The 23,437-nt window shown below is 45.0% G+C and overlaps 1 protein-coding gene across 1 annotated transcript in view; it reads left to right on the forward strand.

Moving 5' to 3' along the window:
* zmym2 (zinc finger, MYM-type 2) overlaps positions 1-23,437 on the forward strand; it is a 170,926-nt gene that overhangs the window by 119,604 nt on the left and 27,885 nt on the right. Inside the window, exons 15-17 of the mRNA XM_085999145.1 lie at positions 11,453-11,588; positions 13,906-14,021; positions 14,250-14,421. Coding sequence (XP_085855271.1) covers positions 11,453-11,588; positions 13,906-14,021; positions 14,250-14,421 — 424 coding nt within the window. The remainder of the gene's footprint in view (positions 1-11,452; positions 11,589-13,905; positions 14,022-14,249; positions 14,422-23,437) is intronic.

A 23,437-nucleotide genomic window follows, 5' to 3' on the forward strand; every position in this document is an offset into this window, starting at 1 on the left:
CAACACCCATCGTTCCAGTCATGAAAAAAGCATTGAAAAATAACTGAGGAACAGAGAAAAATTCGCATCTGTGGGGACTTTAAGGTGACTGTAAACCCGGTCCTTCACACGGTACAGTATCCTCTTCCGAGGATAGAAGATATTTTCGCCTCACTATCCGGAGGAAAACGTTTCACAAAAATTGACTTGGCACAGGCATATCTACAGATGGAGGTTGAGGAGACCTCTAAAAAGTACCTCACAATAAACACACACAAAGGCCTGTACCAGTACAATCGACTGGTTTTTGGAGTAGCATCAGCTCCAGCTATCTGGCAAAGAGCTATGGAGCAAGTCCTGCAAGGGATTCCGGGGACTCAGTGTTACCTAGACGACATCCTTATAACAGGAGAAAACGACAACGAGCACCTTGCCAATTTGGAGCAGGTGCTCACTAGGCTGAAAGAACGGGGCCTACGAGCAAATCGCCCCAAGTGCGAATTTTTCCAAAATCAGATATCATATTGTGGCCACATAATTAATAAGGAAGGGTTGCATAAGTCACCTGAAAAAATTGAAGCAGTTATAAAAGCCCCAGCACCTGAAAATGTTTCACAATTGAGGTCATTCCTGGGATTAATAAATTACTATCATAAATTTTTACCGAACTTATCAACTATTCTACACCCTCTTAATGATCTTCTACAGACAGGAGTGATTTGGAAATGGAACGAAGACTGTAAACGTGCCTTCCATAAATGTAAAGACTTAATCACATCCGAGAAAGTTTTGGCTCATTACAACCCATCGCTACCAATCAGACTGGCGTGCGATGCATCCCCTTACGGCATAGGAGCGGTATTGTCCCATAGATTCCCTGATGGCTCGGAACGGCCGATAGCTTTTGCGTCACGCTCATTGAACTCAGCTGAGCGTAACTATGCCCAGATAGACAGGGAAGCACTCAGCCTGGTATGGGGAGTGAAGAAATTCAATCATTACCTACACGGACAAAAATTTACCTTGCTGACTGACCATCAACCCCTCATCTCCATATTCAACCCTAAGAAAGGTGTCCCCATTATGACGGCACAAAGACTACAGAGGTGGTCCCTTTTTCTAGGGGCACACCAATACAACATTGAATACAAAGGGTCAAAACAGCATGGGAATGCTGACGGTTTATCGCGCCTGCCGTTGCCAACGATAGAAGAGGCACCTACAGTAGACCCAGTAGAGATATTCCACTCTACCATAGTGGAATGTCTACCGGTGACAAATTCTGCCATTGAAAGGGAGACAAGAAATGACCCTACTCTCTCACGGGTCTACGATTTAACAATGAAGGGATGGCCAGCACATGGCGAACCACTGTTGCCAGCATTCTCGCAAAGAAGAGAACAGCTGTCAGTATGCCGAGGAACCTTGATGTGTGGATCCAGAGTGGTGATTCCACCCAAACTCCAGGATAAAGTGCTAAAGGAGCTTCACGAGGGGCATCTGGGTGGAGTGAAAATGAAGAACCTAGCTAGGGCGTTTGTATGGTGGCCAGGTATCGATGGAGACATCGAAGACATGACCAAGAGCTGCCTAGGATGCCAGAAGGTCCAAAATGCTCCGCCACAGGCCCCTCTACATCCATGGGAGTGGCCCTCATCTCCCTGGCAAAGGGTGCACATCGACTTTGCTGGTCCATTTATGGACTCGATGTTCTTAATCGCAGTTGATGCACACTCCAAGTGGCCGGAGGTAATAAAGATGTCCTCCACCACCACGGAAAAAACCATCACAGTATTAAGGACCATATTTGCCAGGAATGGGCTGCCGGAACAGATATGTTCTGATAATGGACCGCAATTTGTGTCCGAAGAATTCAGAAAGTTCTTAAAGAACAACGGGGTAAAGCACTACACGTTCGCCCCATACCATCCCGCCACCAATGGATTGGCTGAAAGGTTTGTCCAGACCTTCAAGAAGGCCATAAAGGCCATGGGTAATGAAGACATAAAACTTCAGCACAAGGTGGATAACTTCTTGTTTGCATACAGGAATGCAACACATATGGTTACAAACCAAACTCCCGCCATGATGTTCTACAATAGAAACCTAAGATGCCGGCTGGATTTGGTCAAGCCCAACATCCGAAGGGACGTGGAGAACCGGCAGTTTCAGGGCATGAATGAAAGGCCAACTAGGGCCTTCCAGATAGGCCAACCGGTTTTGGCCCGGGACTACCGTACCAAGAAATGGCAGCCTGGAACTATCTGCACACGACTAGGACCACTGATGTATACCGTGGACATCGGAGAAAGCATAATAAGGCGCCATGCTGACCAAATCATCAAGTCATCCGAAAAGGGACAACCTACACCACCACGCTATACATCTAACGATGAAGTAGAGATACCCATATCTACCTCCGATCCGGTGATACTGGAACCCGATGAACCCGACACTGGCCTTCAAGCCGAATCAGCCTTGCCAGAAGAACCTACTACACCACCAGAAACTACTACACCCCCGAGGCGTTATCCGGACCGAGTCAGGAAGCCTCCTGAGAGACTAACTTATAATTAATTAATACAGCAATGTATATTATTTTGCATATCACATGTAATTAATAATTACTTAAAATATGATGTACTAGTTAGCTAGAAGGGGAGCAATTGTGGTGTATGTGCCTTTAAGAGCCCCAGGTGTGCGTAATGCCGGTAATTGCCACTTGGGCTATATAAGCCTGTGTATTGTGTATATCCTTTAGAACCCCCCCCAGACTTGCTTAGTAAATACCTATGAACCAACTCCTGTCTTCAGTGTCTTTATCTACACACGGACACTACAATTTCCAGAATATCTGTTGCATGAGAAACAGCAATGTGGAAGATTTTAGCTGGTTATGAAATACAAACCAAATGTGGGTCGTCCTGTAACTTTAGATTTCAGGCAGACTGTGCAGTAAACAGCTGAGTTTGAATTAGCAGTTGAAACTTCTCGTCACACAAGTTCATACAGTTTTAAAGCTAAACTTGCACATGGTAGCTTTTACACTTTTTCCAGCAATTACTAAATTCAGATCTAACAACACAAGTGCAGGCTTCTCCAAAGCTAAGCCATAAAGCGCAAGCAAAATGACTTGCTGTTTGTTGGAGAACATTCAATGAAAATTATAGAACTTTTTTTTAGTTCATTTTCAGGATATGGGCATCGCCAGCATTTATTGTCCATCCCTAATTGAGTTTCTGATAACTGGCGACCCCCAGGGTGTTGATAGTAGGGGGGATTCGGCAATGGTAATGACATTGAATGTCAAGGGAAGGTGGTTAGACTCTTGTTGGAGATGGTCGTTGTCTGGCACTTGTGTGGTGCAAATGTTACTTGCCACTTATCAGCCCAAGCCTGTTGTTAGGGCCTTGCTGCATGCAGACATGGACTGCTTCATTTGAACTGATCCGTTGGTTGTGCGATCACTTAGCTCTGTCTATAGCATGCTGCTTCCGCTGTTTAGCATGCATGTAGCCCCATGTTGAAGCTTCAGGTTGGTGCCTCGTTTTCAGGTGGCCTGATGCTGCCCCTGGCATGCTCTTCTACACTTCTTATTGAACCACGGTTTTGGACGGAGCAAGACTTGGCAGTGGAGTAGCAGCAGCAGCCTCAGCAACCACCACCAGCAGCTGGGCCTCTCAGAGACACAGCACACAGTTTATGGGCCAAAAGTCGCCTACTTGGATCTATCTGAGGAGTGCAGGAGGTGATGGTGGTGGATCTGGCTTGATGGTGATGGAAGAGTGATATGCCTGGCCATGAGGTTACAGATTGTGGTAGAATGTAATTCTGCTGCTGCTGATCGACCACCAGCTGTATAGTGACAAAGTGCTATCCTTTTCTATTTACAAATATTGCTGGGTAGTGTTTCAGTGCCCTAATGGTCACATGTGTACAGTCAAGCATACCCTGCACGCAAGTGTAGCCAGCCACTGCTGAAAAGGCAGAATCTCTGTTCTGCTGACTGCTAGGGTCAGTGGGGACTCGGCCTTGATGACAAGGGCATCAGTGACCTGCTTAATGCAGCTGTGATCTGCTGATTGGGAAAGGCAGCTGATTTCCCCAGTAGCAGACTGAAAGGATCCAGTTGTGTAAAAATTCAGGGTTGTGGTTACTTTGTGGACCACTGCAATGGCGTACCAACCCCCCTCCCCCAGTCCAGCGGGCAGAAGGTCCTGTTGCAAGAGGTTCCAGAGGTTTACTTTTAGCCTACTTAGAGAAGCACAGTCACCTCCTGCACTCCTCCGATAGATCCAAGTAGGCGTCTCTTGGCCCATAAACTGTGTGTGCTGTGTCTCTGAGAGGCCCAGCTGCTGGCGGTGGTGGTTGCTAAGGCCGCTGCTGCTACTCCAATGCCAAGTCTTGCTCCATCCAAAACAAAAAGTAATAATGGCTCCCATAGTAAGTAGAGAAAGCTGATTAAGAACATAAGAAGTAAAAGCAGGAGAAGGCCATAATGTCATATAAAGTTGCCAGAAAAGTAACAAGCCTGAGGATTGGGAGCACTTTAGAGTTCAGCAAAAAAGGACCAAGAGATTGATTAAGAGGGGGAAAATAGAATATGAGAGTAAACTTGCAAGGAATATAAAAGCGGACTGTAAAAGCTTCTACAAGTATGTAAAAAGAATAAGATTAGTGTAGACAAATGTAGGTCCCTTAGTCAGAAACAGGAGAATTTATAATGGGGAACAAGGAAATGGCTGAGCAATTAAACAAATACCTTGGTTCTGTCTTCACGGAAGAGGACACAAATAACTTCCCAGAAATGCTAGGGAACCAATGGGTCTAGTGAGAAGAAGGAATTAAAGGAAATTAGTATTAGTAAAAAAAAATAGTGCTGGAGAAATTAATGGGACTGAAAACCAATAAATCCCTAGGGCCTGATAATCTGCATCCCAGAGTACTGAAAGAGGTAGCCATGGAAATAGTGGATGCATTGGTTGTCATCTTCCAAAATTCTATAGATTATGGAACAGTTACTGTAGATTGGAGGGTGGTAAATGTAACCCCACCATTTAAAAAAGGAGGGAGAGAGAAAATGGGGAACTACAGACTGGTTAGCCTAACACCAGTAGTAGGGAAAATGCTAGAGTCTATTATAAAGGATGTGATAATAGGACACTTAGAAAATATCAACGGGATTAGACAAAGTCAACATGGATTTATGATAGGGAAATCGTGTTTGACAAACCTACTGGAGTTTTTTGAGGATGTAACTGGTAGAATAGATAAGGGAGAAATAGTGGATGTGGTGTGTTTGGATTTTCAGAAGGCCTTTGATAAAGTCCCACATAAGAGGTTAGTGTGCAAAATTAAAGCACATGGGATTGGGGGTAATATACTGCCACGGATTGAAAATTGGTTAACAGACAGGAAATGGTGAATCGTAATAAATGGGTCTTTTTCGGGGTAGCAGGCGGTGACTAGTGGGGTACCGCAGGGATCAATGCTATCAATGATTTGGATGAGGGAACCAAATGTAATATATCCAAGTTTGCTGACGACACAAAACTATTTGATTATGAGTTGGGAGGAGGATGCACAGAGGCTGCAAGGTGATTTAGACAAGTTGAGTGAGTGGGCAAATACGTGGCAGATGCAGTATAACGTGGATAAATGTGAAGTTATCCACTGATATACCTATCAATTCATCCAATGAAAAGCGACGAGTTAAGACAGTAACTATAGGTTTTTATTGGCTAAATAACAGAGCCCACCCTCGTGGGCGATCGGATCCAACAAGGAGGAATACCAGCCAGTCGACCACCTTTATACCTGGGCAAGTAGGTGGCGCCATGGGCGGAGTCAGCAGTGGTCAGCCCAGGTATAACAGCGTGACAAGAGGCGACCTCGTGTAGTGCTACAACAGTGTAAACAGTGATAACCATAGTGTAACGATATAACAGTGATAACCATAGTGTAACGATAAAAGTGGTTTACCACATTCACCCCTTGTTTAGATTTGAGTCCGGCGGGGTGAAGTGTACTACCAGTTCGGGTATGTCAGTCTGTCCGGAGGCCTCGTGAGCCTTTCTGATCGTCGCAGCAGCGGCGGCGGTGATGCAGTATCCGATGTTAATGCTGGTGTCTGCGTGGTCGGCGAAGGCTCGTGGGGTTCCGGCATGCCGTCTACCTGGGCTGGATTTGGGGGGGTGGTGGGGGGTAACGGTGGTGTCTCGGGGATGCCCGAGGGTGCGAGGTCTCGTAAGGAGACTGTGTCCTCCCGCCCGTCTGGGTATGCCACATAGGCATACTGGGGGTTGGCGTGCAGGAGGTCCACCCTCTCGACCAGGGGGTCCGTTTTATGGGCCCTCGCGTGCTTTCGCAGCAAGACGGGCCCCAGAGAGGTCAGCCAAGTTGGTAGCGTGGTTCCCGTAGTCGACTTCCTGGGGAAAACAAACATTCGTTTATGTGGGGGTGGCGTTAATGGCAGTGCAAAGCAGTGACCGAATGGAATGCAGCGCTGCCGGGAGGACTTCCTGCCAGCGAGAGGTTGGGAGGCCCTTGGACTTTAAGGCTAAGAGAACGGCCTTCCAGACAGTCGCGTTCTCTCTTTCCACCTGGCCGTTCCCTCGGGGGTTGTAGCTGGTGGTCCTGCTTGCAGCAATACCTCTCGCTAGTAGGAACTGGCGAAGTTCCTCGCTCATGAAGGAGGAGCCCCGGTCGCTATGTATATAGTTCGGGAACCCGAACACGGCGAAGAGGTCGTTCAGGCATTTGGTGACCATGGTACTGGTCATGTCTGGGCAGGGGAAGGCAAAGGGGAAACGGGAGTACTCGTCAATGATGTTGAGGAAGTACACATTACGGTCAGAGGACGGGAGGGGCCCCTTAAAATCGATGCCCAAGCGCTCGAAGGGGCGGGTGGCCTTGGTCAGGCTTGCTCTGTCCGGCCTAAAGAAATGCGGTTTGCATTCGGCACAGGTTTGGCAGTTCCTGGTCATGGTCCTGACCTCCTCGATGGGGTAGGGCAGGTTGCGGGCCTTAATGAAGTGGTAAAGTCTGGTGACTCCGGGGTGGCAGAGGTCGTTGTGGAGGGTCTGCAGTCTATCAATTTGCGCATTGGCGCATGTACTTCGTGATAGAGCACCTGGGGGTTCGTTCAGTTTACCAGGCCGGTACAAGATCTCATAATCATAGGTGGAGAGCTCGATTCTCCACCTCAAGATCTTGTCGTTCTTGATTTTGCCCCTCAGCTTGTTATTAAACATAAAAGCAACCGAACGCTGGTCGGTGAGGAGGGTAAATCGTTTGCCTGCCAGGTAATGCCTCCAGCGTCGTACAGCCTCCACGATCGCCTGGGCCTCCTTCTCGACCGAGGAGTGTCGGATCTCGGGGGCCCTGGAGGGTCCTTGAGAAGAAGGCCACCGGTCTCCCCTCCTGGTTAAGGGTTGCGGCTAGGGCGAAGTCGGATGCATCGCTCTCCACTTGGAAAGGGATAGACTCATCCACCGCGTGCATTGTGGCCTTAGCAATGTCTCCCTTAATGAGGGAGAAGGCTGCGCAAGCTTCTGCCGTCAGGGGGAAGGAGGCGGACTTCATGAGGGGTCTGGCTTTGTCCGCATAATTCGGCACCCATTGGGCATAGTAGGCGAAGAGCCCCAGGGTTCTCTTCAGCGCCTTTGGACAGTGGGGGAGGGGAAGCTCCATGAGGGGGCGCATTCTTTCGGGGTCGGGGCCGATGACTCCGTTCTCTACTACGCAGCCGAGGATGGCAAGGCGCGAGGTGTTAAACACACATTTCTCCTTATTGTAGGTGAGGTTCAGCAGTTGGGCCGTACGGAGGAATTTCTCCAGATTAACATCATGGTCCTGCCGGTCGCGACCGCAGATGGTGACGTTATCTAGATAGGGGAACGTGGTGTGCAGCCCGTTCTGGTCAACCATCCGGTCCATCTCCCTTTGGAAGACCGAAACCCCGTTGGTGACGTCGAAGAGAACCCTAAGGAAGTGGTAGAGGCGGCCATTCGCCTCGAAGGCGGTATACTGGCGGTCCTCAGGGCGGATAGGGAGTTGGTGGTAGGCCGACTTAAGGTCGATGGTAGAGAATACTCGGTACTGTGCAATCTGATTGACCATATCAGATATGCGGGGAAGGGGGTATGCGTCCAGCTGGGTGTACCGGTTTATGGTTTGGCTGTAGTCGATGACTAGGTGGCTTTTATCACCGGTCTTAACGACTACGACCTGGGCACGCCAGGGGCTGTTGCTCCTCTCAATGATGCCCTCTTTCAGGAGACGCTGCACCTCAGCTAATAAAAGCTCTGTCCCCGGCGCTGCACCGCCTGCTCTTGGTAGCGACGGGTTTACAGTCGCGGGTGAGGTTGGCGAACAGGGAGGGGGGCGGAACCCTGAGGGTGGATAGGCCGCAGGTGGTACGCGGTGGGCGGTTTAAAGGCTGTTGGTTGTCGACTGTGAGTGGGGGGAGGGGTCCACCGTATGCCAAAGTGACACTTTGAAGGTGGGATTGGAAATCCAGCCCTAGTAGGACGGCAGCGCAGAGTTGGGGCAGGACGAGAAGTTTAAAATTTTTATACTCCGTGCCCCTAACCGACAGGGTCACAACACAGTATCCGCTGATGTCTGTTGAATGGGACCTCGACGCCATCGAGATCCGGTTGCGCGTTGGCTGGACAGTGAGGGAGTAGTGGCTCACCGTGTCTGGGTGGATGAAACTCTCTGTGCTTCCGCTGTCGAACAGGCAGGTCGTGGCATGGCCGTTTACTTTGATGTCCATCATGGACTTGGACAGGTGATGCGGGCGAGCTTGGTCCAGTGTGACGGAGGCTAGTGTATGGCTGAGGGAGCTGCTGTAGTCTGCGGGTGAGGCTGTGGTCGGGTCTGGAGACAAGGTGGCGGTCGAGTGTGGTGGACAAAATGGCGGTGCCCACGACGTTGCATAAAATGGCGGAGAAGATGGCCGCCCCCACAACTCACATGAGACACTGCCGGTGTCGGTGGCCTTGATCAAAGATGGCCGCCCCACGACTCACGAGGGGATACTGGCATCTGTGGCCTTGATGAAAGATGGCCGCCCCCACAACTCGCATGAGGCACTGCTGGCGTCTGTGGCTTTCCCCCTGCAGGCCTTCGCGAAGTGGCCTTTCTTGTGGCAGTCGGAGCAGGTCGCGTTTCTTGCAGGGCAGCGCCCCCTCGGGTGTTTCGCCTGGCCACAGAAAAAGCAGCCGGCGGCCCGATCGCGGGGCTCCGATGTCGCAGCCGGTACCGGGGGTGGCGGTCCCGATCGGGTCCGGGACGCCGACGCTGAGGTAGGTCCCAGAGGCAGCGGTGCGAGGGGTATTGCGGTCGGGGTCGGGCCCGAGTCCCAGGGTCGCGCAGCACAGTACCTGGAATACGCCTCGAGGTCCCGATGGGCCACTTCCAGAGAGCGAGCGAGGGCTGCAGCTGTGTTCAGGTCGAGGTCCTTTGATTCTAGCAGTCTTTGCCGTGAGTAGTCGGACCGAAGGCCTTTCACGAAGGCATCGCGGATATTCTCTTCAGTATTTTCTGCAGCCGTTACAGCTTTAAAGTCACAGTCCCTGCCGAGTGTTTGTAGCGCCCGTAAAAATTCATCTACAGACTCTCCTGGCTGTTGCGGGCGGGATCTTAGGAGATGTCTGGCATACATAGAATTTACCGGGCTCCGGCTCTTTCAGCAGGTTGAGGGCGGCCTCGTATGTAGTAAGGTCCTGGATGAGTGCAAATACTTTAGGGCTCACTTGGGCGGTCAGAACTCTTAGTTTGGATCTCTGAGGCACGCCGGATTCTCCCAGGTAGGATTCGAAACAGCTCAGCCAGTGTTTGAAGTCGAGGGCTGAGTTTGCTGCCTGTGGGTTTAGATCCAGGTACGGCGGTTGGAGGGCTCGCAGCCAGGCCGGCTGCTGTGGCTGTTGTAGCTGGGCGCCTGACTGGTCGTTTGGCTGCTCCGTTAAAGACATTTCAAAATTTAGCCAATAAAATTGATATACCTATCAATTCATCCAATGAAAAGCGACGAGTTAAGACAGTAACTATAGGTTTTTATTGGCTAAATAACAGAGCCCACCCTCGTGGGCGATCGGATCCAACAAGGAGGAATACCAGCCAGTCGACCACCTTTATACCTGGGCAAGTAGGTGGAGCCATGGGCGGAGTCAGCAGTGGTCAGCCCAGGTATAACAGCGTGACAAGAGGCGACCTCGTGTAGTGCTACAACAGTGTAAACAGTGATAACCATAGTGTAACGATATAACAGTGATAACCATAGTGTAACGATAAAAGTGGTTTACCACATCCACTTCGGCAGGAAAAACAGAAAGGCAGAGTATTATTTAAATGGTGATAGATTAGGAAATGTTGATGTACAGAGGGACCTGGGTGTCCTTGTACACCAGTCACTGAAAGCAAACATGCAGGTGCAGCAAGCAGTTAGGAAGACAAATGCTATGTTGGCCTTCATTACAAGAGGATTTGAGTACAGGAGCAAGGATGTCTTACTACAGTTATACAGAGCCTTGGTGACCACACCTGGAGTACTGTGTGCAGTTTTGGTCTCCTTGCCATAGAGGGAGTGCAGCAAAGGTTCACCAGACTGATTCCTGGGATGACAGGCCTGACGTATGAGGAGAGATTGGTTCGACTAGGCCTGTATTCACTAGAGTTTAGAAGAATGAGAGGGGATCTCATTGAAACGTATAAAATTCTGACAGGGCTAGACAGACTGGATGCAGGGAGGACGTTACCCCTGGCTGGGGGGTCTAGAACGAGGGGTCACAGTCTCAGGATACGTGGTAGGACATTTAGGACTGAGATGAGAATTTCTTCACTCGGAGGGTGGTGAACCTGTGGAATTCTCTACCACAGAAGGCTGTGGAGGCCAAGTCACTGAATATATTTAAGAAGGAAATAGATAGATTTCTAGACACAAAAGGCATCAAGAGGTATGGGGAGAGAGCGGGAATATGGTATTGAGATAGAGGATCAGCCATGATCATATTGAATGGCCTACTCCTCCTATTTTTCTATGTTTCTAACCAATCCTGCTAGGTTTTCCTGTCAGGTCTGGGATTGGCCATGGCATTTGTTATTATAGGTTAAAATGCATTGAAAGTGGCTGTGACATCATCGGATTGCAGCTTTGACCTTTTAATTGTCTGGCGTGGGTGCCTGACCTGAAGCCAAAATCTGATGCATTAAAATGGTGGAGGGTGGGAAGCCCTTGGACGCAATCTCACAAAGCTGGCAGGGTTAAAATCGATCCTTGTATTTTCTCTCGGGTAACAAATGTGTATGTCGCCATAATTTCTTCAGTCAGAAATAGGAGGTGGATATTAGATTAAACTGAAACTACTTCCTTAGACTTTTATTCCCCCTTTACTAGCTTCACTTTTTCTGGAAAAGAAAGGCATATGTACATTTTTCCATTAATTGTGTTTCTGCTTTACTTTTTTAGGCTTCTAACCAGACATCAACACCTTCACCAGCACCTGTAAAGGAGCTGAAAAATAAGGCATTGTTGTGCAAGCCTTTGACCCAGACAAAAGCTACTTACTGTAAACCTCATATGCAGTCAAAATCCTGTCAAACGGGTATGAATTTTCACCTTCCACCTGCGATTTACCAGTGTGCCGGGAGGGATGTTAATTCGGCCCAGCTGTTCAAATTGGCTGGGCCGCCCATGAAAACTCTTGGGCAGGAAGTTTTGCCGTCTTCTGACATTGCCTGGCAGTTGAGATCCCTGCTTATAACTTTCTTACTAAAATCTTACCACTTAGTAACAATTTTGAGCAACCAGTTGAGGTAAATCTGCTCAGCTGCTGACTGACGCTGTGTACTTAGAATCATCATAGAAATATACGGCACAAAAGGAGGCCATTCGGCCCATCGTGTCTGCGCCAGTCGAAAAAGAGCTATCCAGCCTAATCTCACTTTCCAGCTCTTTGTTCATAACCTTGCATTTCAAGTGATTATACAAATACTTTTTAAATGTGATGAGGGTTTCTGCCTCTACCACCCTTTCAGGCAGTGAGTTCCAGACCCCCACCGCCCTCTGCGTGAAAAAATGTCTCCTTGTCTCCCCTTTAATCCTTCTACCAATTACTTTAAATCTATGCCCCTGGCTATTGACCTCTCTGCTAAGGGAAATAGGTCCTTCCTTTCCACTGTATCTAGACCCCTCATAATTTTATATACCTCAGTTAAGTCTCCCCTCAGCCTCCTCTGTTCCAAAGAAAACAACCCCAGCCTATCCAATCTTTCCAAGCTAAAATTCTCCAGTCCTGGCAACATCCTCGTAAATCTCCTCTGTACCTCTCCAGTGCAATCACCTCTTTCCTGTAATGTGGTGACCAGAACTCTACGCAGTACTCTAGCTGTGGCCTAACTAGTGTTTTATACAGTTCTAGCATAACCTCTCTGCTCTTATATTCTATGCCTCGACTAATAAAGGAAAGTATCCCGTATGCCTTCTTAATCACCTTATCTATCTGTCGTACTATCTTCAGGGATCTGTGAACATGCACTCCAAGTTCCCTCTGTTCCTCTACATTTCTCAGTATCCTACCATTTATTGTGTATTCCATTGCCTTGTTAACCCTCCCCAAATGCATTACCTCACACTTCTCCGGATTGAATTCCATTTGCCCATTTTCTGCCCACCTGACCAGTCCATTGATTTCTTCCTGCAGTCTACAGCTATCTTCCTCACTATCAACCACATGGCCAATTTTTGTTTCATCTGCAAACTTCTTAATCATGCCTCCTACATTGAAGTCTAAATCATTAATATAAACCACTAAAAGCAAGGGACCTAGTACTGAGCCCTGTGGAACCCCACTGGAAACAGCCTTCCAGTCACAAAAACACCTGTCAACCATTACCCTTTGCTTCCTGCCACTGAGCCAATTTCGAATCCAGCTTGCCACTTTCCCTTGGACTTTAGATCATTTTTAATGGTTTAACAGTCCTATATTTATTTGTATATTAGTCAATCTATGTGATACTGCATTTGGGGAGTCAAGGTCAGTTGCAACCTTCAGGTGAAGTGGGGTTACAGGGCAGACAATAACTACACCAGGCACACACACAATCCAGTCACTATTTTAAAGTCATGTATTCTGTTATTACCTGTATGTAATATTTTGACGATGTTTATAGTTAAATAGCAAAACTTGCACCAGTTTAGGAAGCAAATAAGTAGAGCTGGTTGGTAGCATAGGGGTTTCTCTGCAGTACAGACTAAGCAGCTAGGAGATGCAAAACTGAGGTGTGACAGTGTCACCACTGGCGGGTATGTGTAACTACAATGTAGCACATTTACATTGGCAGTTTCCATTATAAATTTGGACATAAGAATTTATAATGGAAAAAGTTGACACAAAAGTGTGACAAAAGATGACAACTGGAAGTGGACAGACATTGAGACTTTTAATATGTTACCAGTCCTGTGGCATTGCACATGGGACGTCAAGAGCAAGTGTAGTCTTCAGGTAAAGTGGGGTTGGAGGATACGGGACCAGTGTATGCAGACACATCATACATTCTGTCTTATTTTTATATTTCCATTTATAAATTCCTAGGCCCACATTTATAATAGAAACAGCCAAAGTAAACTGATCAAGCTATGATTGCACCCTCCTGCCAGTGGTGGTGTTGTAGCATAGCAAAATTACATATAGGCATTTATAATAGAGAAAGTTGACCGGAATTGCATGCAAACATTAAGGTTTTAACTAGTCGATCTGCAGTGGCATTGCACACAGAAAGTCATGTATATGTATATGTATATCTCTCTGACATGAAGATCTGCAGTGGCATTGCACACAGAAAGTCATGTGTATGTATATGTATATCTCTCTGACATGAAGATATGTATATATTTCATAAACTCATATTTGCTTATTTCAGAGGATGATTGGAAGCCTCAGTTGGTTCCTGTGCCTATCCCCGTGCCAGTCTATATACCAGTGCCTATGCACATGTATTGTAACAGCTATCCAGTACCTGTCTCTCTGCCTATTCCGGTAAGTTTATTCTTCAAACATGTAGTCAGCATATTAGAAAGAAAACACTATGGGTCGTTAAATTTTTTTTTAACGCATTTTGAGTAAATGAAATGGATAAACTGAACTGTTACTTTTCTTTTCCCTTTCCCCCAACTCCCTAAGTTTTAGCCATTGTCTGTCCTCTTCATCCTGATCAGCTTGTTTGTCATAAGATGTGCAACAATTAATACAATATGTCTGGAGCAGGTACCTGTTCCAGTGTTTCTACCTACTACCCTAGAGAATGCTGAGAAGATAGTCGAAACAATAGAGGATCTGAAGAGGAATGTCCCTTCAAATCCGATTGAAGCTGACATACTTGCTATGGCTGAGATGATAGCTGAAGTAGAAAGGAATCCTGTATCTATGGAATTTTGCGGTAAGCTTTGGTACTTGCTTGAAAGGGAGAAAGAAATGGGAAAGGATGCAGTGTTTGATTACTGTTTCCCCAGGCACTTGTTGAATAGTAGAAACAAAATTGAAACTGCAGTTTAAATTGAATGCATTACTGGGTGTGCAGTTTTACATTCCACCACTAGAATGCGCCATGAGTACTAATGAAGTCTATATGAATGCAAGAATGTGTCACATCTACTATCAAAAAAGCACCAATACTAATTGTGAAGTCAGAAGATTAAAAAAAACTTACTTTGATATTTTGAGGCTTGAATATACTGCTACATTTCTCTTCCCTCCCTCACCCAGAAAAAAGTGATTTTTGGAAACACCAAAGCATTCATGTTTTTAAAATCTCTTTCACTGTTTCATATGTCTTCGCTTTTAAGAAGTTATAAAATTGATGCAAATGAGGAAATTGAAGAGGTAAAAATTAAGATGAGGGTGTAGCGGAAATTGGAGCCGCAAAATGGAAAAGACTTGAGAGACACTGCTGGGAAGAAACCAAATAAAACAACAGGAGCAACAGTAGTGCTGAAAATAGCTTGTTTGAGAGGACATTATAAATGGAGTTGTTTATAGAACAGGGCAGACTGAAAACAGTTTGATATATTGAGTCAGTAACTCAAAGACATAACTTTAAGATAACCAATAGTACAAAATTTAGAGAGTAGGAGTTTTTTTAACGTAGAGGATTGTTAAGGCACGGAATTCACTGCCAGAAGTAGTACTGGAAACATGTAGTTTTAAAAGGAAAGGAGATAAGTTTTCAAAAATATACATTCTGACGGGTATGGCGCAAGTGCAGGGGATTAGACCTAAATAGGTAGCTCTTTCAGAGAATGCGAGATGCATTGGGCAGAATGGCCTCTTGTGCTGTAAAATTCTATGATTCCAAGTTGAGTGAAATGAAGTGTGAAATAAAAATTGTGTGCAAACTGAATTTTGGAGAGATAAAAAAGATTGAACCTGAAATCAGATACATAACAGGTTTTAATTTAGCAATAGTAAATGGAACAAAGTGGAAGATAGTTTCAGAAGGTGGTTGCCCCACAGACACAGGAATAGAGAAGCAGAGGGAAAACATTGGGTGACTGCCTGCAGTGGGTGCAGGAGGAGGTAGAAGTGGGAATATACTTGTACTAGATGGGTATGTGGAAACATTGTAGAAAAGGATTTGGTTCTGAAAAAGTTAGCAGAACTTGAGTGGCTAAGTCACTGGATCCAGATGATTTAACCAAGTAAGGAAGGGGATATGGATAAACAAAACATAAGAAATGAATTCATTGGCAGAAAGATCAAATAAGAAAATAAATGAGAGATAAACATTTTTATATACAAATATAAGGGGTGTCAAACAATCTTATATTAAAAAAAAAATCAGCATTGGAAGAGGCTATTCGACCTCTGCTAGTGCTAGATTTTCAACTGGACTTATTCCCATTTCCCTATATCTGTTTACGATTCCATTTCAAGTACTTAACCAACTCTCGCTCCACCTATGTTGGGGGTGAAATTTGTCTTGGGTGAGAGCACAAGATGGCGATAGCGAATCGGCAGCCCGTTTTTACATTGGAATGGAAACGAAAATCAGGCAGAGTATAAAAATGGACTGCCAATTCGCTGTCACTCATTTTGTGCTACTATCCAAGACAAATTTCACCCCAATATAGTTTAAAAGAGAATTGGATAAGTTGCCCGAGACAAATTACACCTCCATTATTTCTGTAAAGCATTCTACTTTCTAATAACTCGGAGTGGGGGGAGGATCTTCTAACTTCGCTCTTCACCTTTCTAGTGATGATTCAAAGTCTGTGTCCCTTACCAATTTGCCAATCAGTGACAATTATTTTTCATTGTTTTCCCTTTTAAAACCTTGGAAATCTCCAATAGATTCTTTTTTTAAACTATTTTCAGTATTCAAGTGAAAAATCCCAAATATTTTGAGCCTTGCTTCATAAGCTATAACCTCTTCCTGATATTGTTGTGATTTTTGTTTTTGTTTTAAGTGGCTCTAACATCCTTATATAGCAGTATCCAGAACTGTAGGTACTACGCCCACTGTAGCCTAACCATTATCTTGTAGATCACTTCTTTGATTTTATATTCAATGCCTCTATATATAAAACCCAGAGTCCCATTTCTACCTGCTCTCTCGACTTCAAACATCAAGAATGAAGTACTGGAGTTGGAGATATGTGCAACTTGCCAGAGTATTGATACTGTTAGCATCTCAGTAAAATGGCTGACAGCAGAGGATGGCCAGGAGCTGACGAAGAGGATATGCAATGTTTTGCAAATGTACACCTACAAAAAGAGGTGAAGTAGCTTGATTGATGATGCATGACATAGTAGCCAGGAGATTGCTTACACTTGGGATCCAGCGGTCATTAAATTAGATTTAATAATATTGTCAAGGCTAAGGCTGAAAACAACTATGTTGAAGGTACTTTGGAAAGTAGCTTTTGAAGCTATGAAGAGAATCTTGGAGTTTTAAAAATAACACAGAAGCAAAATGGAATATATTTCAGGTATTATACAGGATGAAGAAAGAAAGTGTATTTTGTTTTAATGAAAAGTATCATAGTGGTTTAATAATGAGAATAGAAGGAATGTATAAAAATAAGCAGAAATACTTTAAAAGATACAAGGAAACAAAAAAGAGAATTGAGATTTATGTAAAAGGCAATGAGGATAGCTAAAGAATGTATTAGAAATAGAGAGACGAATTGCAGAGGGCAGCAAAAGAGACCCAAAAATGCAGATAAGTGTGAAGCGATGCATTTTGGAAGGAAGAACTAGGAGAGGTCATATAAGTTAAAAATGCTACAGTTTTAAAGGGGATGCAGGAGCAGGGAGACCATGGGGGTTCACATGAACAAATCTTTGAAGGTGGCAGGACCAGTTGATAAGGCTGTTAAAAAACATGGCTTTATAAATAGAGGCTTAGGGCTCGATTTTTTTCAATGGGGAGCTTTTGGAGGCGGGACTCCCACTTTTTGGGTTGTAGTCCCGCCTCCATCGACTTGTGGCCAGCCCACGCTATTTTCCCTTGATTGACCTTGTTAAGCCCGCCCAGCGGGCTCAGCAGGCCAATTAAGGGATACCTGGTTACTGGTGACATCAGCGATTGACATTTCATCTGTCAAGAGCTTTTGGCAGATGAAAAATCAGCGTTTGACAGCTCTGTGAAGCTGTCAATCACTGACAATCTGTCTTCTAACTTGAGTCCTTCTACTCAGACTCAGTTAGAGAGCTCTCCAGACCAGAAAGCAGAGGCTGCAGCTCTTGACAGTTCAGCGGCCATTCTGCTTTCTGTGTCGGTGAGATGAGGGACTCCCGAGAACTGAAGGAAGGAAGCCTGCAGGAGAAAGTAAAGGTTAGTAAAACTTATTAAAACACTTTATACTTACCTCACACACTTACCTCTGCACACATCACTCACCTGCACAACGGACATCTCGACCCCTCCAACCCCTGCAGACCCACGGTCCACCTCGCTAACTTGGCGTGGTTTGGAGCCGTCGGACAGCCCACACTTCAGGGCTAAAAATAGGGATTAGGCAAAAAACTGCCTGTTAACTACCCGTTAACAGGCAGTTAATTGGCACTAATCCCCTTCCCACCTCGGGGAGGCGGCTCCCAGCACAGGTCGGGTACCCGCCTCCTGGGACATTGGCACGGCGGCGGGTTGGGGGCGGGATGGGTTCCTGCCCCCCGATTCTGCAATTCTCCCGCCTCCAAACCCGCCTCCTCGGGGCTTGGAAAATCGAGCCCTTAGAGTACAAAAGCAAGAAAGTTAAGGTAAACCTATAGAAATCACTGGTTAGGCCTCAACTGGAGTATCGTGTCCAATTCTGGGCACCACACTTTAGGAAGGTTGTATACGGAATCCTTGGCTTTATAGGTTGAAATAGATAATTATGGCAGTTACATTGAATGTAGTTTTCACATGGGGACTGTAGGCAAATTTCAGTCACAGCAATCCAAAAGACAGAAGTTAGTAAAGAATGTATTATACAGAAACTGAAAGAATTAAGTCAGAATTGAACCAGATAAGAACATAAGAAATAGGAACAGGAGTAGGTCATTCGGCAGTTCAAGCCTGCTCTGCCATTCAGTAAGATCATGGCTGATCTTCTACCTCAACTCCACTTTCCCGCACTATTCCCATATCCATTGGTTCCCTTAGTATCCAAAAATATATCAATCTCTATCTTGAATATACTCACGACTGAGCATCCACAGCCATTTGGGGTAGAGAATTCCAAAGATTCACAACCCTTTGACTGAAAATCTCTCCTCATCTCCATCCTAAATGGCTGACCCCTTATTCTGAGACTGTGACCCTTTAATCTAGACTCCACAGCCAGGGGAAACATCCTCCCAGCATCTACCCTGTCAAGCCCCTTAAGAATTTTATACATTTGAATGAGATCACCTCTCATTCTTCCAAACTCCAAGGAATATAGGCCCAGTCTAATCAATCTTTTCTCATACGACAACGCCCCCCCCCCCCCCGTTCATACCAGGAATCAGTCTAGTGAACTTTTGTTGCACTTCCCTCTAAGGCAAGTATAATTCCTTGGGTAAGGAGACCAAAACTGTATACAGTACTTCAGGTGTGGTCTCACCAAGGCCCTATATAATTGCAGTAAGACTTCTTTACTCTTGTACTCCAATCCTGGCTAACATACCATTTGCTTTTCTAATTGCTTACTGTACTTGCATGTTAACTTTCTGTGATTCGTGTACAAGGACACCCAGGTCCCTCTGAACATTAACATTTCCCAATCTCTCACCATTTAAAAAAATACTCTGCTTTTCTATTTATCCTACCAAAGTGGATAACTTCACATTTCTCCACATTATATTCCATGTGCCATGTTCTTGCCCACTCACTTAGCCTGCCTATTATCCCTTTGCAGCTTCTTTGCGTCCTCCTCACAACTTGCTTTCCCACCCAGCTTTGTATCATCAGCAAACCTAGATACATTACACTCGGTCCCCTCATCTAAGTCATTAATATAGATTGTAAATAACTGAGGCCCAAGCACTGATTCTTGTGGTAGGCCACTAGTTACAGCCTGCCGACCTGAAAATGGCCCGTTTATTCCTGCTCTGTTTTCTGTCTGTTAACCAATCCTCAATCCATGCTAATATATTATCCCATGACCCCTAATTTTGTGTAATAACCTCTTGTGTGGCACCTCATCAAATGCTTTTTGAAAATCCAAATACACTACATCCACTGGTTCCCCCTTATCTACCCTGCTAGTTAAAAGCTCCCCTTTCATATATCCGTGTTGACTCTGCCCAATCATATTATGGTTCTAAGTGCCCTGTTATCATGTCCCTAATAATAGATTCTAGCATTTTCCCTACTACTGATGTCAAGCTAACTAACTGGTCTACAGTTCCCTGTTTTCTCTCTCCCTCTCTTGAATAGCGGGGTTACATTTGCTACCTTCCAATCTGTGGGGACCATTCTAGAGTCTAGGGAATTCTGGAAGATCAAAACCAATGCGTCCACTCTCTATGTAGCCACCTCTTTTAAAACCCTAGGATGTAGGCCATCAGGTCTGGGAGATTGGTCGGCTTTTAGTCCCATTAATTTCTCCAGTACTACTTCTTTACTAATACTAATTTCTTTAAGTTCCTCATTTTCACTAGACCCTTGGTTCTCCGCTATTTCTGGAATGTTTTTTGTGTCTTCTATCGTGAAGACAGATACAAAGTATTCATTTAATGTCTCTGCCATTTCCTATTCCCCATTATTTTTCCTGTCTCTGCCTGTAAGGGACCAATGTTTACTTTTGCTAATCTCTTTCTTTTTTACATACCTATAGAAGCTTTTACAATCTGTTTTTATGTCTCTTGCTAGTTTACTCTCATATTCTCTTTTCTCTCTATCAATTTCTTGGTCATCCTTTGCTGAATTCTAAAATCCTCCCAATCCTCAGGCTTACTACTCTTTTTGGAAACATTATAAGCCTCTTCCTTTAATCTATACTGTCTTTAACTTCTCTTGTTGTCCACAGATGGACCAGTTCTTCCCATGGGGTATTTATTCCTTAAGGGAATTTATATTTGTTGCGAATTATGAATTTTCTCTTTAAATGTTTGTCATTGCTTATGCCCCGTCATATCTTTTAATCTAGTTTCCCCAACTACTTTAGCCAACTCGCCCCTCATACCTACGTAGTTTGCTTTGTTCAGATTTAAGACCCTAGTTTTGTACTTAACTACATCACTCTCAATCTCCATATAAAATTCTATCATATTATGATCACTCTTCCCCAAAGGTTCCTTTACTGCAAGGTTATTAATTAACCCTGTCTCATTGCACAATACTAGATCTAAAATAGCCTGTTCTTGGTTGGTTCCTCGAAACTCCCCTCCGCTTTCCATTTTGCCTATCTCTTCTAAAGGTCAGGTGCCCTGGAATATTTAGTTCCCAACCTTGGCCACTGCAACCATGTCTGCACATTGGCTATTAGATCAAATCTATTTATTTCTATCTGTGCTATTAATTCATCTATTTTGTTGCAAATGCTTCGCGCATTCAGATATAGTGCCTTTAGCTTTAACTTTTTGTTCTATTTTCCCCTGACGTCACCTTTGTCAAGCTCTCTGTCCCTTCCTCCTTATTTTTACCCAAATCGTTGTTCTGCTCTATAGCCTTGACATTTCTCTTACTGCTTTTAAATTTACCCTTTCCTGAATCCTCCCACACACCCCCTTCATTAGTTTAAAGCCCTATCTACCGCCCTAGTTATTCATTTCGCCAGGACACTGGTCCCATCCCAGTTTAAGTGGAGCCCATCCCAATGGAACAGCTCCCTCTTTCCCCAGTAATGGTGCCAGTACCCCATGAAGCAAAACCCCTGGTTCTCACACCAGTCTTTGAGCCACGCATTTAACCCTCTGTTTGTCCCTATGCTAATTTGCACATGGCTCAGGTAACAATCCGGAGATGATTACTTGTGAGGTTCTGCGTTTAAATAAAATACATTCTAGAATCCTCTGTTATAAATTTGCCTATGACTTAAAACTTTCTGGATGTGTATTGAGTAGCAAGGGCATTACTGTCTTCAAAGAGACTTGGACCATAGGCTTTGATATAGCAGATGGGTTTTAATGTGGATAAGGATAGAATAATGCATATAGAAGAGGTAACCAGAAATGTGTATATGGCATGAAAAATTCTCAGTGGACAGAGGCCGAAAAGATTCGGGACAGTGATCATACTCTGAAGACATTTAGTCAGTGTGAGATAGTTATTAATGAGGTAGATCAGGTACTGGAGTTTATTTGGAAAGTATTCGATAATAAGTTGGAGCAAGCTTGCCCAAAATGATCTTTAGCCAAAGAGCGTTAAGAATGTGGAACTCGCTGCCACAAGGAGTAGTTGAGGCGAATAGCATAGATGCATTTAAGGGGAAGTTAGATAAGCACATGAAGGAGAAAGGAATAGAAGGATATGCTGATGGATTTAGCTGAAAAGGGGCGGGAGAATGTGCATGTGGAGCATAAACGCCGGCTTAGACAGTTGAGCCGAATGGGTCCATGTAACATATGCTCCTTTGTAAGATATACTATTGTCAGTGATGAGGCCAGTTCTGGTGTATGGTTACCCTGGCTCAAAAAGGATATAAATGCATTAGAAAGGGTTCAGAAAGGAGTCGTCAGGATAATTCCTGGCCTTCAAGAATTAAGCTACGAGAGACGGCTCAAGTACCTAAACTTACTTTCATTTGATTAAGGGAAGACATGATACAGATCTTCAAAATAATGGAAGGTATAGAGAAGTGAATTTGCTACAGGGATACACTCTGTGTAGTGCCACAGCCAGTCGATATTGGACTTAAATCTGGCAATCTACAAACCATCCCAACACATCTGGTTATTTTGCAATACCTCAACGAGCAGTTGCACATTTCAGGTCACTAATATGGTTGAATATGTGCCTCCTTCCAAAAAAAACAGATTGCAAATAATACTGCAAACTTGAAGAATGTTCTTATAGGTGTGTTTTCCTGTAGTGCTGTGAATGAAATTAAAGGTCCAGTATTGAAGGCAACAAGCAACTTTAGAGGTTTCCTGACTTCATGATTGATTGCAGAGAATGTTTAAGAGAAAATCAGGTACAGTGAAAACCACCGAAGGAAATATCTGATAGCCACTTAAGTGAATTAGATCTCAGTGCACACTTTTTTCTTTTAAATTTCCACATTATGTAAATTAATTTGGTAACTCAACAGTGGTTCTCATGCAACCTCACGATTTGCTGCTGCCTCCCTGACCCTCCCAATTCTACCTCAATTAACACTATCAAAAACAGATATCTGGTCATTCATTAATTTGATGTTTGCCTGAAATTTATATATAGCCAACAGAAGGAAAAGGTAAAAAGAAAAACTTCAAAAGCTAGAAATCTGAAATGCAGAGAGCGCATGAGGTGCAGAGTAAAGGCCGCCTTCTATCATTTTTAATCTATGCTGTGGGGAGGCAAATGGGACTCTGGGCCTAGAAATACGACTGTGTAGCACCCATTTTTCTGACCCTAGATAGCTCCTAAGCCTCCAATATGGCAGGCAGGAAGTGCACGCTCATTACGAGCTAAAAGTGCGCTGCTCGCCATATTGGTGTAGGCAAAAAATAGGTACCAGGGCCTGTGTCTGAAACATGCCCTTTGCATATTCAAATAAGGGGCCTAACGTCTTTTTGATGCCTCCTCTGTAGTACTGGTTGGGGTTCCAACCCTCTGCTTTCGGTGGGTGTCTTACCAGAATGGGTGATTGGTCTCCCAAGCACTGCTGCTGGTGACTCAGGAGAAACCGTCCTTGTATGCACGGTTCGAGCATGCACAGTACCCTAGCTGTCATGGCTTGCAAACAAACCGTTGTCTGAGCCCTGGTGGTCCCTCCACTGTTCGAAAAGCACTGCTTCATTGCCGGTTGTGAGGGTTGACTGCATTGGGGCCAACAGAAAATGCC

The sequence above is a fragment of the Somniosus microcephalus genome, chromosome 10 (genome assembly GCF_052327205.1).
Source record: "Somniosus microcephalus isolate GS21.2 chromosome 10, FLI_Smic_1.0, whole genome shotgun sequence".
In the NCBI taxonomy this organism is placed as follows: domain Eukaryota; kingdom Metazoa; phylum Chordata; class Chondrichthyes; order Squaliformes; family Somniosidae; genus Somniosus; species Somniosus microcephalus.